This window comes from Lepidochelys kempii, chromosome 2 (assembly GCF_965140265.1).
Source record: "Lepidochelys kempii isolate rLepKem1 chromosome 2, rLepKem1.hap2, whole genome shotgun sequence".
NCBI classification, from domain to species: Eukaryota; Metazoa; Chordata; order Testudines; family Cheloniidae; genus Lepidochelys; species Lepidochelys kempii.
The window spans coordinates 57,320,798-57,334,917 of record NC_133257.1 but is presented as its reverse complement, the minus strand read 5'-3'; the positions used below and the strand labels follow the sequence as shown (position 1 = coordinate 57,334,917).

General features: G+C 40.0%; 1 protein-coding gene across 21 annotated transcripts in view; it reads right to left on the bottom strand.

Moving 5' to 3' along the window:
- The window catches only part of STAU2 (staufen double-stranded RNA binding protein 2), a 224,954-nt gene that overhangs the window by 139,410 nt on the left and 71,424 nt on the right, over positions 1–14,120 (bottom strand). For all 21 annotated transcript variants that reach the window (XR_012157166.1, XM_073330822.1, XM_073330823.1 and 18 more), the window contains 3 exons: positions 9,970–10,182; positions 5,684–5,821; positions 1,792–1,923 (listed from right to left, as the gene is read on the bottom strand). Coding sequence is in view for 20 of the 21 variants with exons in the window: in XM_073330822.1 (XP_073186923.1) it covers positions 1,792–1,923; positions 5,684–5,821; positions 9,970–10,182 (483 nt within the window). In the remaining variant the exon portion in view is untranslated. The remainder of the gene's footprint in view (positions 1–1,791; positions 1,924–5,683; positions 5,822–9,969; positions 10,183–14,120) is intronic.

Here is a 14,120-nt window from a genome sequence, read left to right as displayed (position 1 = left end):
TTCAACACAATTTCCATTTAAGAAATAACCTACAGTTTGAGAACATAAGAGTGGCCATGTTGGATCAGACCAAAGATCCATCTAGCCCAGGGGTTCCCAAACTTGGTTCTCGGCTTATTCAGGGTAAGCCCCTGGCAGGCCATGAGATGCTTTGTTTACCTTCGTGTCCGCAGGTACAGCTGCTCACAGTGGCTGCGGTTCGCCGTTCGCGGACAATGGAAGATGCGGTAAGCGGTGCAGGCCGGGCCACCGCTTCCCGCAGCCCCCATTGGCCAGGAACGGCAAACCGCGGTCACTGGGAGCTCTGCACGGCTGTACCTGTGGATGCTCAGGTAAGCAAAGCATCTCACGGCCCGCCACGGGCTTTTTCTGAACAAGCCGTGAACCAAGTTTGGGAACCCCTGATCTAGCCCAATATCCTGTCTTCCAACATTGGCCAATGCCAGGTGCCCCAGAGGTAATAAATAGAGGATGTAATCATCCGCTGATCCATCCCCAGCTTCTGGCAAACAGAGGCTAGGGACACCATCCCTGCCCATCCTGGCTAATAGCCACTGATGGACCTATCCTCCTGAACTTATCTAGTTCTTTTTTTGAACCCTGTTATAGTCTTGGCCTGCACAACATTCTCCAGCAAGGAGTTCCACAGATTGACTACACTGTATGAAAAAATACTTCCTTTTGTTTGTTTTAAACCTGCCACCTATTAATTTCATTTGGTGACCCCTAGTTCGTGCGTTATGAGGAGTAAATAACACTTCCTTATTTATTTTCTCCACACCAGTCCTGATTTTATAGACCTCTATCATATCCCCTTAGTCATCCCTCTTCCAAGCTGAAAAGTCCCAGTCTTATTAATTGCTCCTCATATGGCAGCCATGCCATACCCCTAATCATTTTTGTAGCCCTTTTCTGAACCTTTTCCAATTACAAAACGTATCTTTTTTGAGATGGAGAGACCACATCTGCACACTGTATTCAAGATGTGGACGTACCATGGATTTATATAGAGGCAATATGATATTTTCTGTCTTATTATCTATCCCTTTCTTAATGATTCCCAACATTCTGTTTGCTTTTTGGACTGCCGCTGCACATTGACTGGATGTTTTCAGGGAACTAGCCACAATGACGCCAAGATCTCTTTATTGCATGGCTCTTTCTGGCTCCAAACAAAATTGGCACAACCATACTTTCTTGTCCAACAACTAGGTTGCCGTGGAGCAAAAAAAAAAAAAAAAAAAAATCCTAGCATGCTTTTAGTTCATGTTGAAATGTAAGTTGGCATAAATAGATATTTGCCTTGAGTATATGCTGAGGCAACCTCAAGAATGTGACACACCATTATAAGTACACTATTTGATTCAACCCTGCTGCTCACCCTAACTATTAGATGGTTCTGTAATGTAGCTTCTGTTTGGAGTAAATGAGCCAAAAAATCAAAACTATTTCATACATGAAAGTTAATGACCTATACAAGACATGGAATCCCAAAGAGGAAGAAATATCCTAACAGAAACACAAAGGGAGTAAAGGAAAGAGGAGCATTTTGGTAATATGAAATTCATGCACACGTACATACATATGCTGTCCTCAATTATACTTGCAGAGGAAAGGGTTGCAGTTACCATCCAATGAAGTTACGTAGCTGCAGCTAAAGGAAGAATATGAACACTGACCGGCCAAACTACTCAACTGGCTTTAATGAGGCTACACAGGTTCCTGCAAAAAGTGATGAGCTGCAAGAGCTCAACATCTTATGGAACTGGATTTTGGGCCACCTTTTCTCACCTTTTCTGGCTGATCTTGAAGAGGGGTGGAGGCTTTATAACCAAGCTGTAGCAACATCGCTTCTGCTGCATTTCTTTTAGCTATTTTCTTGTTGGGGCCTGTTCCAGTAGTAACTTCACTGCCTATTTTGACCTTTTAAAATGAAACAAAAATATTGATCACAATCACTGATAAATTTGTGGCAGTCTAGATCAACAAGGTTGTTGCAGTGTGTTACTATAGTCAGTTGCATCAGGTGCAACCAAAAAAAAAAAAAAAAAACCTGAGAGGGGGTTATTGGACTAATTTCTTTACCAAAATCTGGGGGGAGGGGACAAGCAGCTGGTTCCATAGATGAGCTTGCTTCCATTCCTTCTGAAAGCCTCTCGTCCCAGAAACACCATGGCCATCACTCATACCATAAAAGTATGAGTATCTATACATGACTGTGCCTGTGAATTTTATGTGCCCCAGCTCTGTGTCCGCATACCCCAGGATTGTGCCGTGTGTCCCCCAGGTCCTATTCTCTGCATTCCTTGATGTCCCCGCCCCCAGCTCTTGCTCTCTCCTGCCTCCCCCCAGGAGAAAGAAGTGATATAGCTTCTGAGTTTTCTCCTCCCCTGCAGGATGTACTGGCTGCAGCAAACCTCCAGAAGCCAATCAGCATCATTAGGAGCCAGAGCAAAGTGGAAACTATGGGTATCTCATAAGAATGACCCTACTGTGTCAGACCAATGGCTCTTCTAGCCCAGTATCCTGTTGTCCAACTGTGGCCGGTGCCAAGTGCTTCAGAGAGAATGAACAGAACAGGCAATCATCGAATGATCCATCCAGTTGTCCATTCCCAGCTTCTGGCAGTCAGACGCCAGGGACACTCAGAGCATGGGGCTGCATCCCTGACCATCTTGGCTAATAGCCATTGATTGACCTATCCTCCATGAACTTATGTGTAACGCTTCAGTGTAAACGCTACTTATGTTGATGGGAGGGTTCTCCTGTCAGCATAGGTAATCCCCCTCCCTGGGAGGCGGTAGCTAGGTCTACAGAAGACCTCTGTTGATCTAGCAATGTCAATATCAGTGGTTGGGTTGGCATAGTTATGTCTCTCCAGGGTGTGAATTTTTCTCACCCCTGAGAGACTTACATCGCTATGCCAATGTAAGTTCCCAGTGAGAACGGCTTGGTCCAGGGGAAATTAAATGGACATTAATAGAAAGAGTACTGGATGTTTTGGGGGAAGAGGGAGAACGCTTTTCATCTTTATCCTCCCCAGCCATAGGGCAAACAATATTGGAGTGGAAATCACGGGGCGGAGGGGAAAGGGGGAGATTTGGGCAGGGCATGAGCCTCTTCTTTTCCTTCAACAATTATGCCTGTGCCCTTGGATGATCTTCCATCAACACATTTTCTGAGAAGTTGAGGTCTCACTGGAAATGTGGTCTGTACAACATAAAGGATTTCCTGCCAACCAAGAAGTCCCACATAGGAAAGGCAGTTAAAACTTCAAAATAAAAATGACATATTATAAACAACAGATGTCCACAAAGAGAATATAACGCTGTAATTTAGTCTTTGGGCTCTGCTACCATTCATAAACTGTGCAAGCTGCATGCTCCTAGTTTATGACTATTGTCCACCAAATGTCCCCTATTCATTCTCAGGTCATTCATAATTCTTCAATACCTATATTTTACTTGGTGCATTCAGTCATTTTATTTGCCAGATCCTGTTTCAAAAATGGTGTATGGTTGCAAAAGTATATACAACAGTTAGGAAGTAATAATCTACTTCATAAAACAATCCAAACAAAAATTTCACAGGTCAAATGTCTCAAATCTTACTGTTTTTTAAATTCTAAAATATCAGCTTTCGAAAAAGAAATAAAAAATCTTGTTAATTAAAGTCAACATGTTTTCCAGGTACTCATTTATCAAATAAATCTTTGTTTACGAAAACATTTAGATTATCCTGTTTTGGTTTTAAATATCTATTGTACATACAGAAACAAGAAAATACTCTAAATATTCTCTGCAAACTAAAGAAGGCATAATTAAGCAAAAACATCCAAAATTATGAAAACAGAAATCTGGAACTTGAAGCTTGAAGTAACAGTTAACTTTGCAGTCATGATTAGAAAATAACCAAATTGCAATGAGCTTGTATGTAATAAAATTGAAGAACCTTAATGAGGCGAGACAAAAATGATAATTTATCGCATAGTCCACAATAAATCAATGTGTTGCTATTTCTCAGACCTGTAAAACTGGTTTGGCTATTATTATAACCTCTATCAAGGATTAAAGGTCTGACTACAAAGAGCGAGCTTTCCTAAATTAACTTTGGGAACAGAACACCAACTAATGTCATCAGAGGTTTTCTTCTGTTTATGTAACGGTCAGGACAAGTAATTGGATCCATTTCATCACATCTAAACTTGCTCTTTGTGTGACAGATAAAAATGAACATATTATCTCTGGATATTTTACTTCCACATTCAATTAAATCAAATGAAAACACTGTTTAAGTAGTTTATACAAAAGACTTTTTACTTAGATAAGTTTTTTGCATGCACTAATGAATCCAGTGGGATGTCTGGTGGGAGAAAAAAAGCAATATCGTTTTAGTGTGAAAGCATTATAAAGCAAGGCCAAAAGTCCCTGTTTAGGCTACACTGTTTATGAACACCCATAAAAAGGCAGCTGGGCTACAGAATTCCTTTAACTCCCCCTTTCACAAGAGTCTTCCTAGGCAAGGGAGTAACACAGTTCAGTGTAAAGTTTTTTTTCCCCTTCAAAGCCAAATATTTCACTATTAAAGTACTGAGGTTGCCTACAAAGCAAATCCAAATTCAAGGTGAAATTGTTCTCAAACACTGATCTGTAGTCCACAGCACCCTTTCTGACTGTGCACAGAACCATCTCAGATTGAGAATGGCCAGGGAAAGATGGAGGTTAGATGGTCTGTTATAGGATCTCCTGGCTTCAAACCCTTACACAATGTGAAAAAAAAATTAGAAACCACAGTTCTAAGGACATAATAGAAACTCTCAAATAAGAAAACTGAAGGGGAAAAGTAACATTTTAGTTTGAAGAGAGTTCATTACAGTATTGAACACCTTGCAAACAAAGGCCACTAAATTTTGAGGGTAACGATGCAATTCTAGAGCAGAAGAAGAAAGTGGGGCAAGATGGGAAAACATTAAGGTAAGCTTTTAAATTCAGTGAAACCACAACAAGTTTAATGAGCTACATTCTAAGTTCCCTCTAAGCTGCGCGGCTGCGCAGCAGGCTATCAAGGGCTGCGCAGCAGGCTATCAAGGGCTGCGCAGCAGGCTATCAAGGGCTGCGCAGCAGGCTATCAAGGGCTGCGCAGGTGGGAAGAGGTGCCTCTTCCTCAGCCCCGGAGCTGCCCCGGTGTGGAGAGGCGCTCTCCCCTAGCCCTGGACTGCTGTGGATACTTATTTGTATTACAGTTTCTGATCTTTCTAAATTCATCCATCAGTCATCACAAAGTTTTTGTCAGGATAGTGTAGCAAAGGAAAAAACAAAAACAATAAAGTAAATCATGAACAGACAGTAAAATAAGGAAATAAAACAAATAGGTGAAAAAAGACCACCGCTAAAAAAAAAAAGTTTAAGAAAAGCAAAAACACCAGAGGGAAAATAGCTATCACTTTAGAAAGGGATTACACATCTAATTGGATTTATTTCATCTACAGAAAGGAAAAGGTCAAATAGCCTTTTTTTTAAAATGGCTAGCAGCAAATTTTGTACTCCTGCTGCTTAACTGTATGATATGTAAAGAGCTAAACAATGTTAGATGGGATCGGCTTTATATTCCACCATTGTTCTTCTTGTGCTTGGTCATAACAGAATAAAGGAATCTTTCCTAATATAACAACATCAGACAATACCTGCATAACAAACTCTCGGCGACGAGGCATCCCTCTCTCTGAAAGAAGAATATACTCTGGCTCCTTCTCCTTTTTGGCCTGCTGGATTTGAGCCAAGCGGCTAATGGGGTTCATTCCTTGACCATATTCTGGTCCAGTCTAAAATAAGATTTAAAAAACCCAAGTTATTTCAGCACATGCCAGTGCAACAATTACACTGCATGTTCTTTTAATAAGATTTTTTCCATGCTGTTCTCTCAGAGTGATATACTAGACAAGAGAGCATGCCCAAATGAACAAACTGCATTGTCACTTGATCATGGGATTCAGGATCAGGATCCTAAGGTGGAAACTGTAGCAAGTGGTTGGTTTGACCACACTGCAAATCCTGTTAATGTCTGCATCTACACTGCCTAGCATCAGACTCATAATTTACCAGCAGTATTCACGAATTAGCTCCCTCAGATATAGGAATGGTGGAAGCAAAAGCATAGAAGAGGCTTATACATTTTTATAATCGTGTCTTCTAACCCTATTCAGAGTATAGCTGGGCAGTACCTGTCAAAACGGGAGCGCTGGTGCCAGAGCCACCTTAATTCTTTGAATTTCCTGGCTTTTAGAAGCTTTAACGTTCCATAAATGTTAGGTTTTTGCATTTAATATTTTTAGGCTATGATTTTCCAAGGACCCTAAGGGAATTAGGCTTCTAGCTTCCACCGAATTTCAGCAAGAATTGGGTGTCTGAGTAGGTCTACATTATGGAAACTATGCTGGCATTGCTACGCTGGTCTAGCCCTGTAGCATAAATACAGAAACAGCTTTTCTGTCAGTGACATCACCTTCCTGAACACTGTTAGCTATGTTGATGAAGCACTCTTCCACTGAGTTAGCTGTTTCTACACTGGGGGTTATGTCGGCATAACTACATCGATCAGAGGTATTTTTTCACATACCTGACTGACTTAGTTATGTCAGTATAACTTTCTAGTGTAGACCAAGCCTAATTAATTTAGGAATTGTCTACACTTAAAACACTAGAGGAGCACTGGTGCTGTAGCGCTTCACTGTAGACACTACCTATGCCAACAGGAAGGATTCCTTTCATCAGCATAGGTAATCCACATCCCTGAGAGGCGACAGCTAGGTTCCTAGAAGAATTCTTCCGTCAACCTAGCGCTGTCTACATGGGGACTTAGGTCAGCTTAACTACACCACCCAGGGATGTAGATTTTTCACACCCCTGACTGACATAGTTAAACTGACCAAATTTTCTAGAGTAGACCAGGCCTTTGACACCTTCAAAAATCCCAGCCTTCCATTTTAAGAAAAATGAAATGAGGAAAAAAATTTAAAAGCAGTTGCAGTAAGTGGCTTGCAAAGTTTCCAAGTTCAGCTGCTCTCTCTAAAGCTATTTGCTTATTCAGCTTGCATACTTTACAAAGCTCTGGTAAGGTGGTTGTTCCTGTAGTATTAGGCTTGCGGGAATTTTTACTTGTTATGTCCAAACCAGAATTCAAATTTCAGACATTTTTGCTATAGCGCTATCTAAATCAAACCAAGGAATTATGGACAGAATTCTTTAAAATAGGAAAAGTGCATTTTTTCCACCCTCACTAAACTCAGAAATATTAACTGAAGAGATTTTTTTTTTAAGTTACCCAGAGACAAGCATGATCATTTAATCCAAAAAAACCCAATATTCTGCAAAGAAATTATTTTTCTTTAAAGAGTAATAGTTCTCTGAAGACAGCACTTATAATGCTGTATGTCTTCAGACTTCAGGGCTTGTTTCCACATGTAATAGCAGGGAAGTACTCTAGACATAAAGGGTTTGATTCTCCATTGCCCAGCACCCAGGGTAGTCATTTACATAGTGCAAAATGGATATGAAAGGCTGCAAATCAGAATATCATTTTGCACTCACTTTATACTGGTGTAAATGATTACTCAATGGAGAATCAGGTTAACTACTTCACCAGACAATGGTATCCTCAAAAATCAAATTAATTTAGACCACTGACAGTCTCTTTCTGGATTGAAGTGCTGATAGGCTAAGCTGAGTATCTGTATGCTGCTAAGGCTACTCAATAATGTTTCATAAATGTATGTAGAGAACATCACATGGCAGCCTTTGTTAGATCAGATGCAAGCTGGTCACGCCAGCTGGCCCCATGTTCAGAAGGAATTTAGGATGAGTGCACAAAACAGAACCAGTCACTGTGGACTGAAGCTCATGAATCCTAGAAGCAGCCATAAATCTACTGCCACCAGGAATAAACACTCCATTTAGGAAACTTGAGCTCACAAGAATCTAAAGGCTCTAAAGGAAGCTTAATCAGTGTAGTAAGAAGCCTATTAATATCCTGTGACACAGGGAAGATTGTAATGGAGGGATAGCTCAAATTCAACAAGCTCTTTATGGGTTTGACCATTAAAGGTGGAGAAGGAACTGGTCTATCTTTTATGTGGTTTTGAGACCTGAAGAGTGTTATCAAATGACTTCTAACCGAAATGTAGACACATGCAGTAAGTAATTCTATGGTTTTTCTGCAGAGCGTGTAAAGAGATCCACTTGATGGTGATGTGAACAGAGCTTTGGACTCTTTCCAAGATACTATCTTTGATTAACCAATCAAATAGACTGAAGCTGCACCCAGGGAATAGTGACTGAGTCTCCTTCAAGCTGAGAGCACTGACAACAGAGTCTATCTTCCAAGGGCATGAAGTAAACATTTGACTTTTAAGAGATTTTCAGGATAGCAAGTTAGATGAATGTATAAAATATTCTGAGGCTGCTAAAATCAACTGGAATCAGGCTTCTTAGTCATTGACAAACTGCTGTGGTTGGAGACTACATGGCCTTCCCTCAGACCCAAATGGTGTCACTCACGTTTGTTTGTAAACATTATGAATGCATTAAGAACTAAGCTTGAAGCAGCTGGACTGCTTTGTCTCAGCACTTGACAGCTTAATAAAAAAAAAATCTTAAAAATAAACCATATGGGCAAAAATAAGACGAAATAATAACTACGAAACAGAGGACACCTAAGTAGCAACAACAACTGATTAAAAGACTTGCTGAGAGAACTACTGCAAAAACCATTCGGCTGCATGTGTTCTCTTGCATATTAATGGTAACTGGGACAGTGGTCTCCAAGGAATCCACACTTTGCTTACTGGACTTATGGCACTATATTATTTGCTCAGAGAAACCTATATTAATTGTATCATATGATACAGACAGGAAGACATACCTGTATCAGTGCTAGATAAATCTATTCCTAACCTGAAACTTGAGTTGAAATGGGTAAGTGATCTAGCTAAAATGTGAACTAACATCTTACATCTAACTTGAGAAGAGAAAAGCATTCCAAGAGCTGCAATTTACTCTTTCTGTACACAGGAGACTACAATATTACTATGACAATGTCTGGGTTCCTAGTGCATAATTATTTGGGTACTGCAATATTTTGACAATAAAGGTATCAACTGTTAGGAATAAAGACACTTCACATGTACCGGATCAATAGCTATCACCTTGAATCACACTGCGTCATCAACCACTGAGTAAATGACCACATGGATTATCTACAAAATACTGGAACTCCCTATACTGAATATTTAATTAAAGATTTACAAATAAACATGGAAAAATAAGAAACATCTCTTTTTTTTAATAAAAGTATTTTAAACAGGTGACTAGAGAGGCTACTTTTCTTAATAAGAACCAGTCCTTGCAATGCTGCCTTATTACAGAGAACTTTTTACCACCACATGGGAGTTTTACTGTGAGAGCTGAGAGAGAAGTAGATAACCGTTTTTCTGTCTCTTGTTAGGAGATACTCCTCAATACACAGCAACATGGGTTCTGAGAGAGGAGATCTATTCTATACAGGAAGTAAGACTAAATTATCACAATGGTCCCTTCTGGCCTTTGAATTTATGAATCTTGCCCCACAGGACGTCAATGGAAGAACTCCCATTGACTATAGTGCTACATCTTTAGACTGTAATGGGCAACATCTTTTGGGCAAATACATTTGATACATTTATGGAAAAGCTTTCTTTCTTGTCACAAATGAAATATGACAAATGACAATTAGAGCCATGACTGTTGGGATTTTAGAAAATCCCAACATACCCAGACAATTTAAAATTCAAGTTATACAAATAAATATGTAATGACATGAACAAGGAAGTGGCAGCAGAATGGACTATTTGATCATATAGGTCTTTTCTATCTTTAATATTAATAAGTCTATGATTTCCTAAGAGAATTGCTTGTTGTGACATATACAGACACTTACCTTTAATATTGTTTTTGGGCGTTTTTTAAAGTAAAGTTTTGGCTTTTCAATCACAGGAAGAGGTGGAAGTTTTTTGAGTTCTTGTAAGACAGCAATTGCAGCGCGTTTCTTTGAGAGTTTCTTACTGTTTCCTTCTCCTTCTGCAGAGAACTCTCCTACTGAAACTCGAGTAACAAAGCTCTTCATGTGTGGAGGGCCACTTTCTTTAATCACCTAAATTGAACAGAAAATTATTTCAAGTCAAATTATCATATAAGAACACATACCTCATCTTTAACCTTGTAATGCATCAACACAATGTAAAGACATGACCATGAGGTGCTTATCACAAGTACGGCTTTTTTCCATGCAAACTGGTTTGATGAAGATTAGATCTGCCTGGGGGATGGGAGTTGTGTGTTTGGGAGGGAGTTCAGTTCCGCTGGTTGTTGGAGGAGGAAGCAGCTATTTAATTAAATTTAATTTTGTTTTCATGTGTATTGGGGTACCCAGAGCTTTGAATAGGCACCTTTTTCTATTACTTTCAAAATCAAAATAAATACTTATTATTTCAGTAGTATGCAGCATTGCCCAGTAGGACAGAACCATTTGCTGAAGAAAAGCAATGCCACAATACAAGGGGACTCAGATAAAGGTGCTAAGCCAGTCTTAGTTCAATAACTGTGCTTTTAAAAGGTTTAAACCCTCAATCTTAAAAATATTTCAACATGTTTTGTATTAAAGTCTTCCCCCCCCCCCCCCAAGATCATGTCCCTTGCATTATTTCAGGGGTTCTCAGACTTTTGTACTGGTGACCCCTTTCACATACCAAGCCTCTGAGTGGACCATGCCCCTTCCCCCCGCCCCATACATCAAGAACACTTTTTTATATATTTAACACCATTATAAATGCTGGCGGCAAAGCAGGGTTTGGGATGGAGGCTGACAGCTCATGACCGCCCATGTAATAACCTCCCGACCCCCAGTTTGAGAATCCCTGCATTATTTAGTTTAGCCACTACCCTGTAATGGGGTCTCCTTAAGCATGTATTTCTTTTTCAAACTCTGTTTTGTTGTAATTTCACATGAAAATATAAGTCAGTACATACATCAATCAAAAGACACAAAATGAAGGTGAACAGACAACTATGTTTGAATTTTCCCAGAAAAAAGAAGTCTGTGGATTCTGTTAGTTTTAGCTCAGGACTGCCCTCAATCTTTGTATTGAGATAAGAATTTCCTCCCCACCCTAGAGTGCACTATTATGGCACTAGTTAGAAGAGGACCCTGCCTGAAATCCCAGCCCCACTAAAGCCAATGGAAGTTTTACCACTGACTTCAATTAAGTCAAGTTTTTACCCTTGCATTTAACACCATGCAAAGATTGCAACTAGGCCGTAGAGGTTTCTTACATCCTTTCTCCGTACACAGGGCTTGATCAGTCTAGTTGTGAATTTCCAGCGTGGTCAAAAGAGGGAGATCTAGCGTTTCTGTTCCATTTTCCTTCTGAAGGGGCACAGATGGTACATAGCAGGCCAAAAATTCTGACCCAGAGTTTCTTTCTTTTTGGAACACCCTAAACCTCCAGCAGAGCAGAACTTATACTGTGCAAAAGATTTTAACATTCTTTTATTTTTAAACTAGGAAAATTAAAATATGAAAGTACACCTCAAGGCTTTTGTGCAATAATTTTCAACCCTGAAGTCAGGGGAAAAGAGGTTATGTCTTCACAGCAATGGTATCTTCCAGTCTCTTTTAAATCTGTACCTTAGTATATTACCGGATGTTGTTATATGAATAGTATAACATGGACAGATTGTGGAACATGTTTAATTTAAAATGACTACAAGAACTTTAGCATTTTCATTTCCCATCTTTTTTGAGTGTTTGAAATCATGATCCTGGCAATAGCACAGGATAGGTGTTTGTATTCTTATATAGTATAATGTATTTATAAAACTACTCATACTCAGACAAAAGAAACATACAGAAATATTTATATTGACCAAATGGGAAAGGGCAAAACTACTTGCGGAAGAAATACCACTGTCAAGTTCCTAAAAAGTATTTTTTAATGTAAAAAGAATTTTTTTGAAAAAAACCTAGTGTCTCTTTAACCCTTTATATTGTAGATACACTGCACATGGAAAATAATGGCCGGCAAAGACTCTTATTGACGTCAGTGGGCTTTGGATCAGGCCCAATACCAAAGTTAGGTTCTTTTGCAACAACCATCTTAACCTAAAACCTATTTTTGGCTGACCCCAGAAATTCAGAGTGTTTTAAAACTTCCTCTACTTAATATGCTTTAAAACATTTGTGCTATAAATCCAAAAATACAGAGGTTTATAACTGAGTTCAATCGTCACTAAACAAAAATGCTACCCACTTTAGATGCTAGCACACTACAATGCTCCTTGAGTTGAGAGATTCATCCTGCAGCTGAGAATCTGAGTAGCAGCAACAGCAATATTTTTCTCTTTCTGTCAGTCTTATTCCACCATGAGAACATACAATGGGCCAAATTCATGCCTGGTGTCATGCCAAAGGTTAAATTATAACAGGGATGAATTCAGGTCAATTTAATGAATCACTCTGACAAATTAAAAAACAGGAGCACAATAGCAGTGAAGTAAGGGAGAGTGTAGACTGAGACGTCTGGGTCATTTGAGATGATGAGATGTGGGATATGTTGGCCAGAGACTAACGAGCTAGTAGTCATCATGGGGGCAAAGACTACAGGAAGATCTTCAGTGCCTCAACACACCTTTTTCTAGGAGTACATGCAGAAGGCTGATCTCAGCTTGGAAGACACACTTGAGAAGAATGCTTGAAGATGTAGAACATGAGCCCCCAACCCCTGCTGACAGGACAAAGCAAAGGAGAAGCCCACAGATGGCATTTTGAAAGATGAGATTGAGATTAAATGGAGACATTTTTAAACCCTAACAGAGAAGCAGAAAAAAAGCCGAGTAGATGAAACGAAGGCTATGTCTACACAGCCCCTCAGTTCAGACTACAGGGGTGTATAGTGTGCAAAGTGCTGCACTTTAACTCCCCCGTGTGGACGCAGCATGTGTGAACTAAAAGGTTCCTAGTTCATGTTAACAGAATCTTCTTCAAACAGAACTATAATAAAGCATCCACACAGGGTGTTACAGCACAGCACTTTGGTGCACACTGCTATTCACACCCCCATAGTCCAAATTGTGGGAGGGCCTAATCTAGACAAGCCCAAAGTCAATTATAACCATCCCTGTTTAAGGTTTGAGAAAATACCAAAATAAATCCACAGGTTAATGCAAATGAAAACACAGGCAGAAATGTGGTATTTTGCCAGTTTAAAAAAAAATCCACATCTTTATTAAACATATAGAAACTCTACTGTTAAACCCTTTGAGCAAGAAGTCCCCACACGTCAGAGTGAGGAAGATTGACATCCTTCCACCCTTGCTAGAAGGGAACTACCAAACATGTGCTTAGAGACTGGCAGGCCTGAGAACGGGCACCAAATCTCATGATGAGAACTTGGTCACAGCATTAGGCAATCCATTATCTTTCCAAGTGATTAGCTTGGGTCCTTCCTGCCTCTCAATGCCAATGGGACAGAAAGACACTTCTCTCCTACTTCTCCTCATGCAGTCTTGCATAATCATCATGAAAATTTGCCAGACTAAAATCTTCTCACTCTTGATGTTGATAATGAAAAATTGATGTTATTTTACTTGCCCACCCAAAATAAATAAAGTAATTAAAATAAAAAACTAGCCCCTGGCAAGAGGACAATAGCAATCTTGTATAGTTGTTCTAAAGCCTTGAGTAGGCCAAATCAGTTAAACCTCCTTAGATTCCCCATCTCAGCCTGAAAGCTGAAAACAAGACAGGGAAAGAAATTTTCATTGTGACTCCTAGCAAATGGAAACATGTAACTGACGCGAAAGTCATCTGTGATGGGGCATGCATACCATGCACTAGGAGGAAAGGGTTAATCCCACAATATAGGTGGTGCAAGTCCCGCCCCTTAGACCTGACTGGGCATTCTCCAAATGCTGCACTAGTATAAAGGAGAGAAGCCCAGCTCATTACAGGCTGACTGCTGGGGAAGGAGGACACTCAGGGGAGGCTCCAGCCCAGGAGCCTGCTTCAGCCCAGGAGCCTGCTTCAGCCCCTGA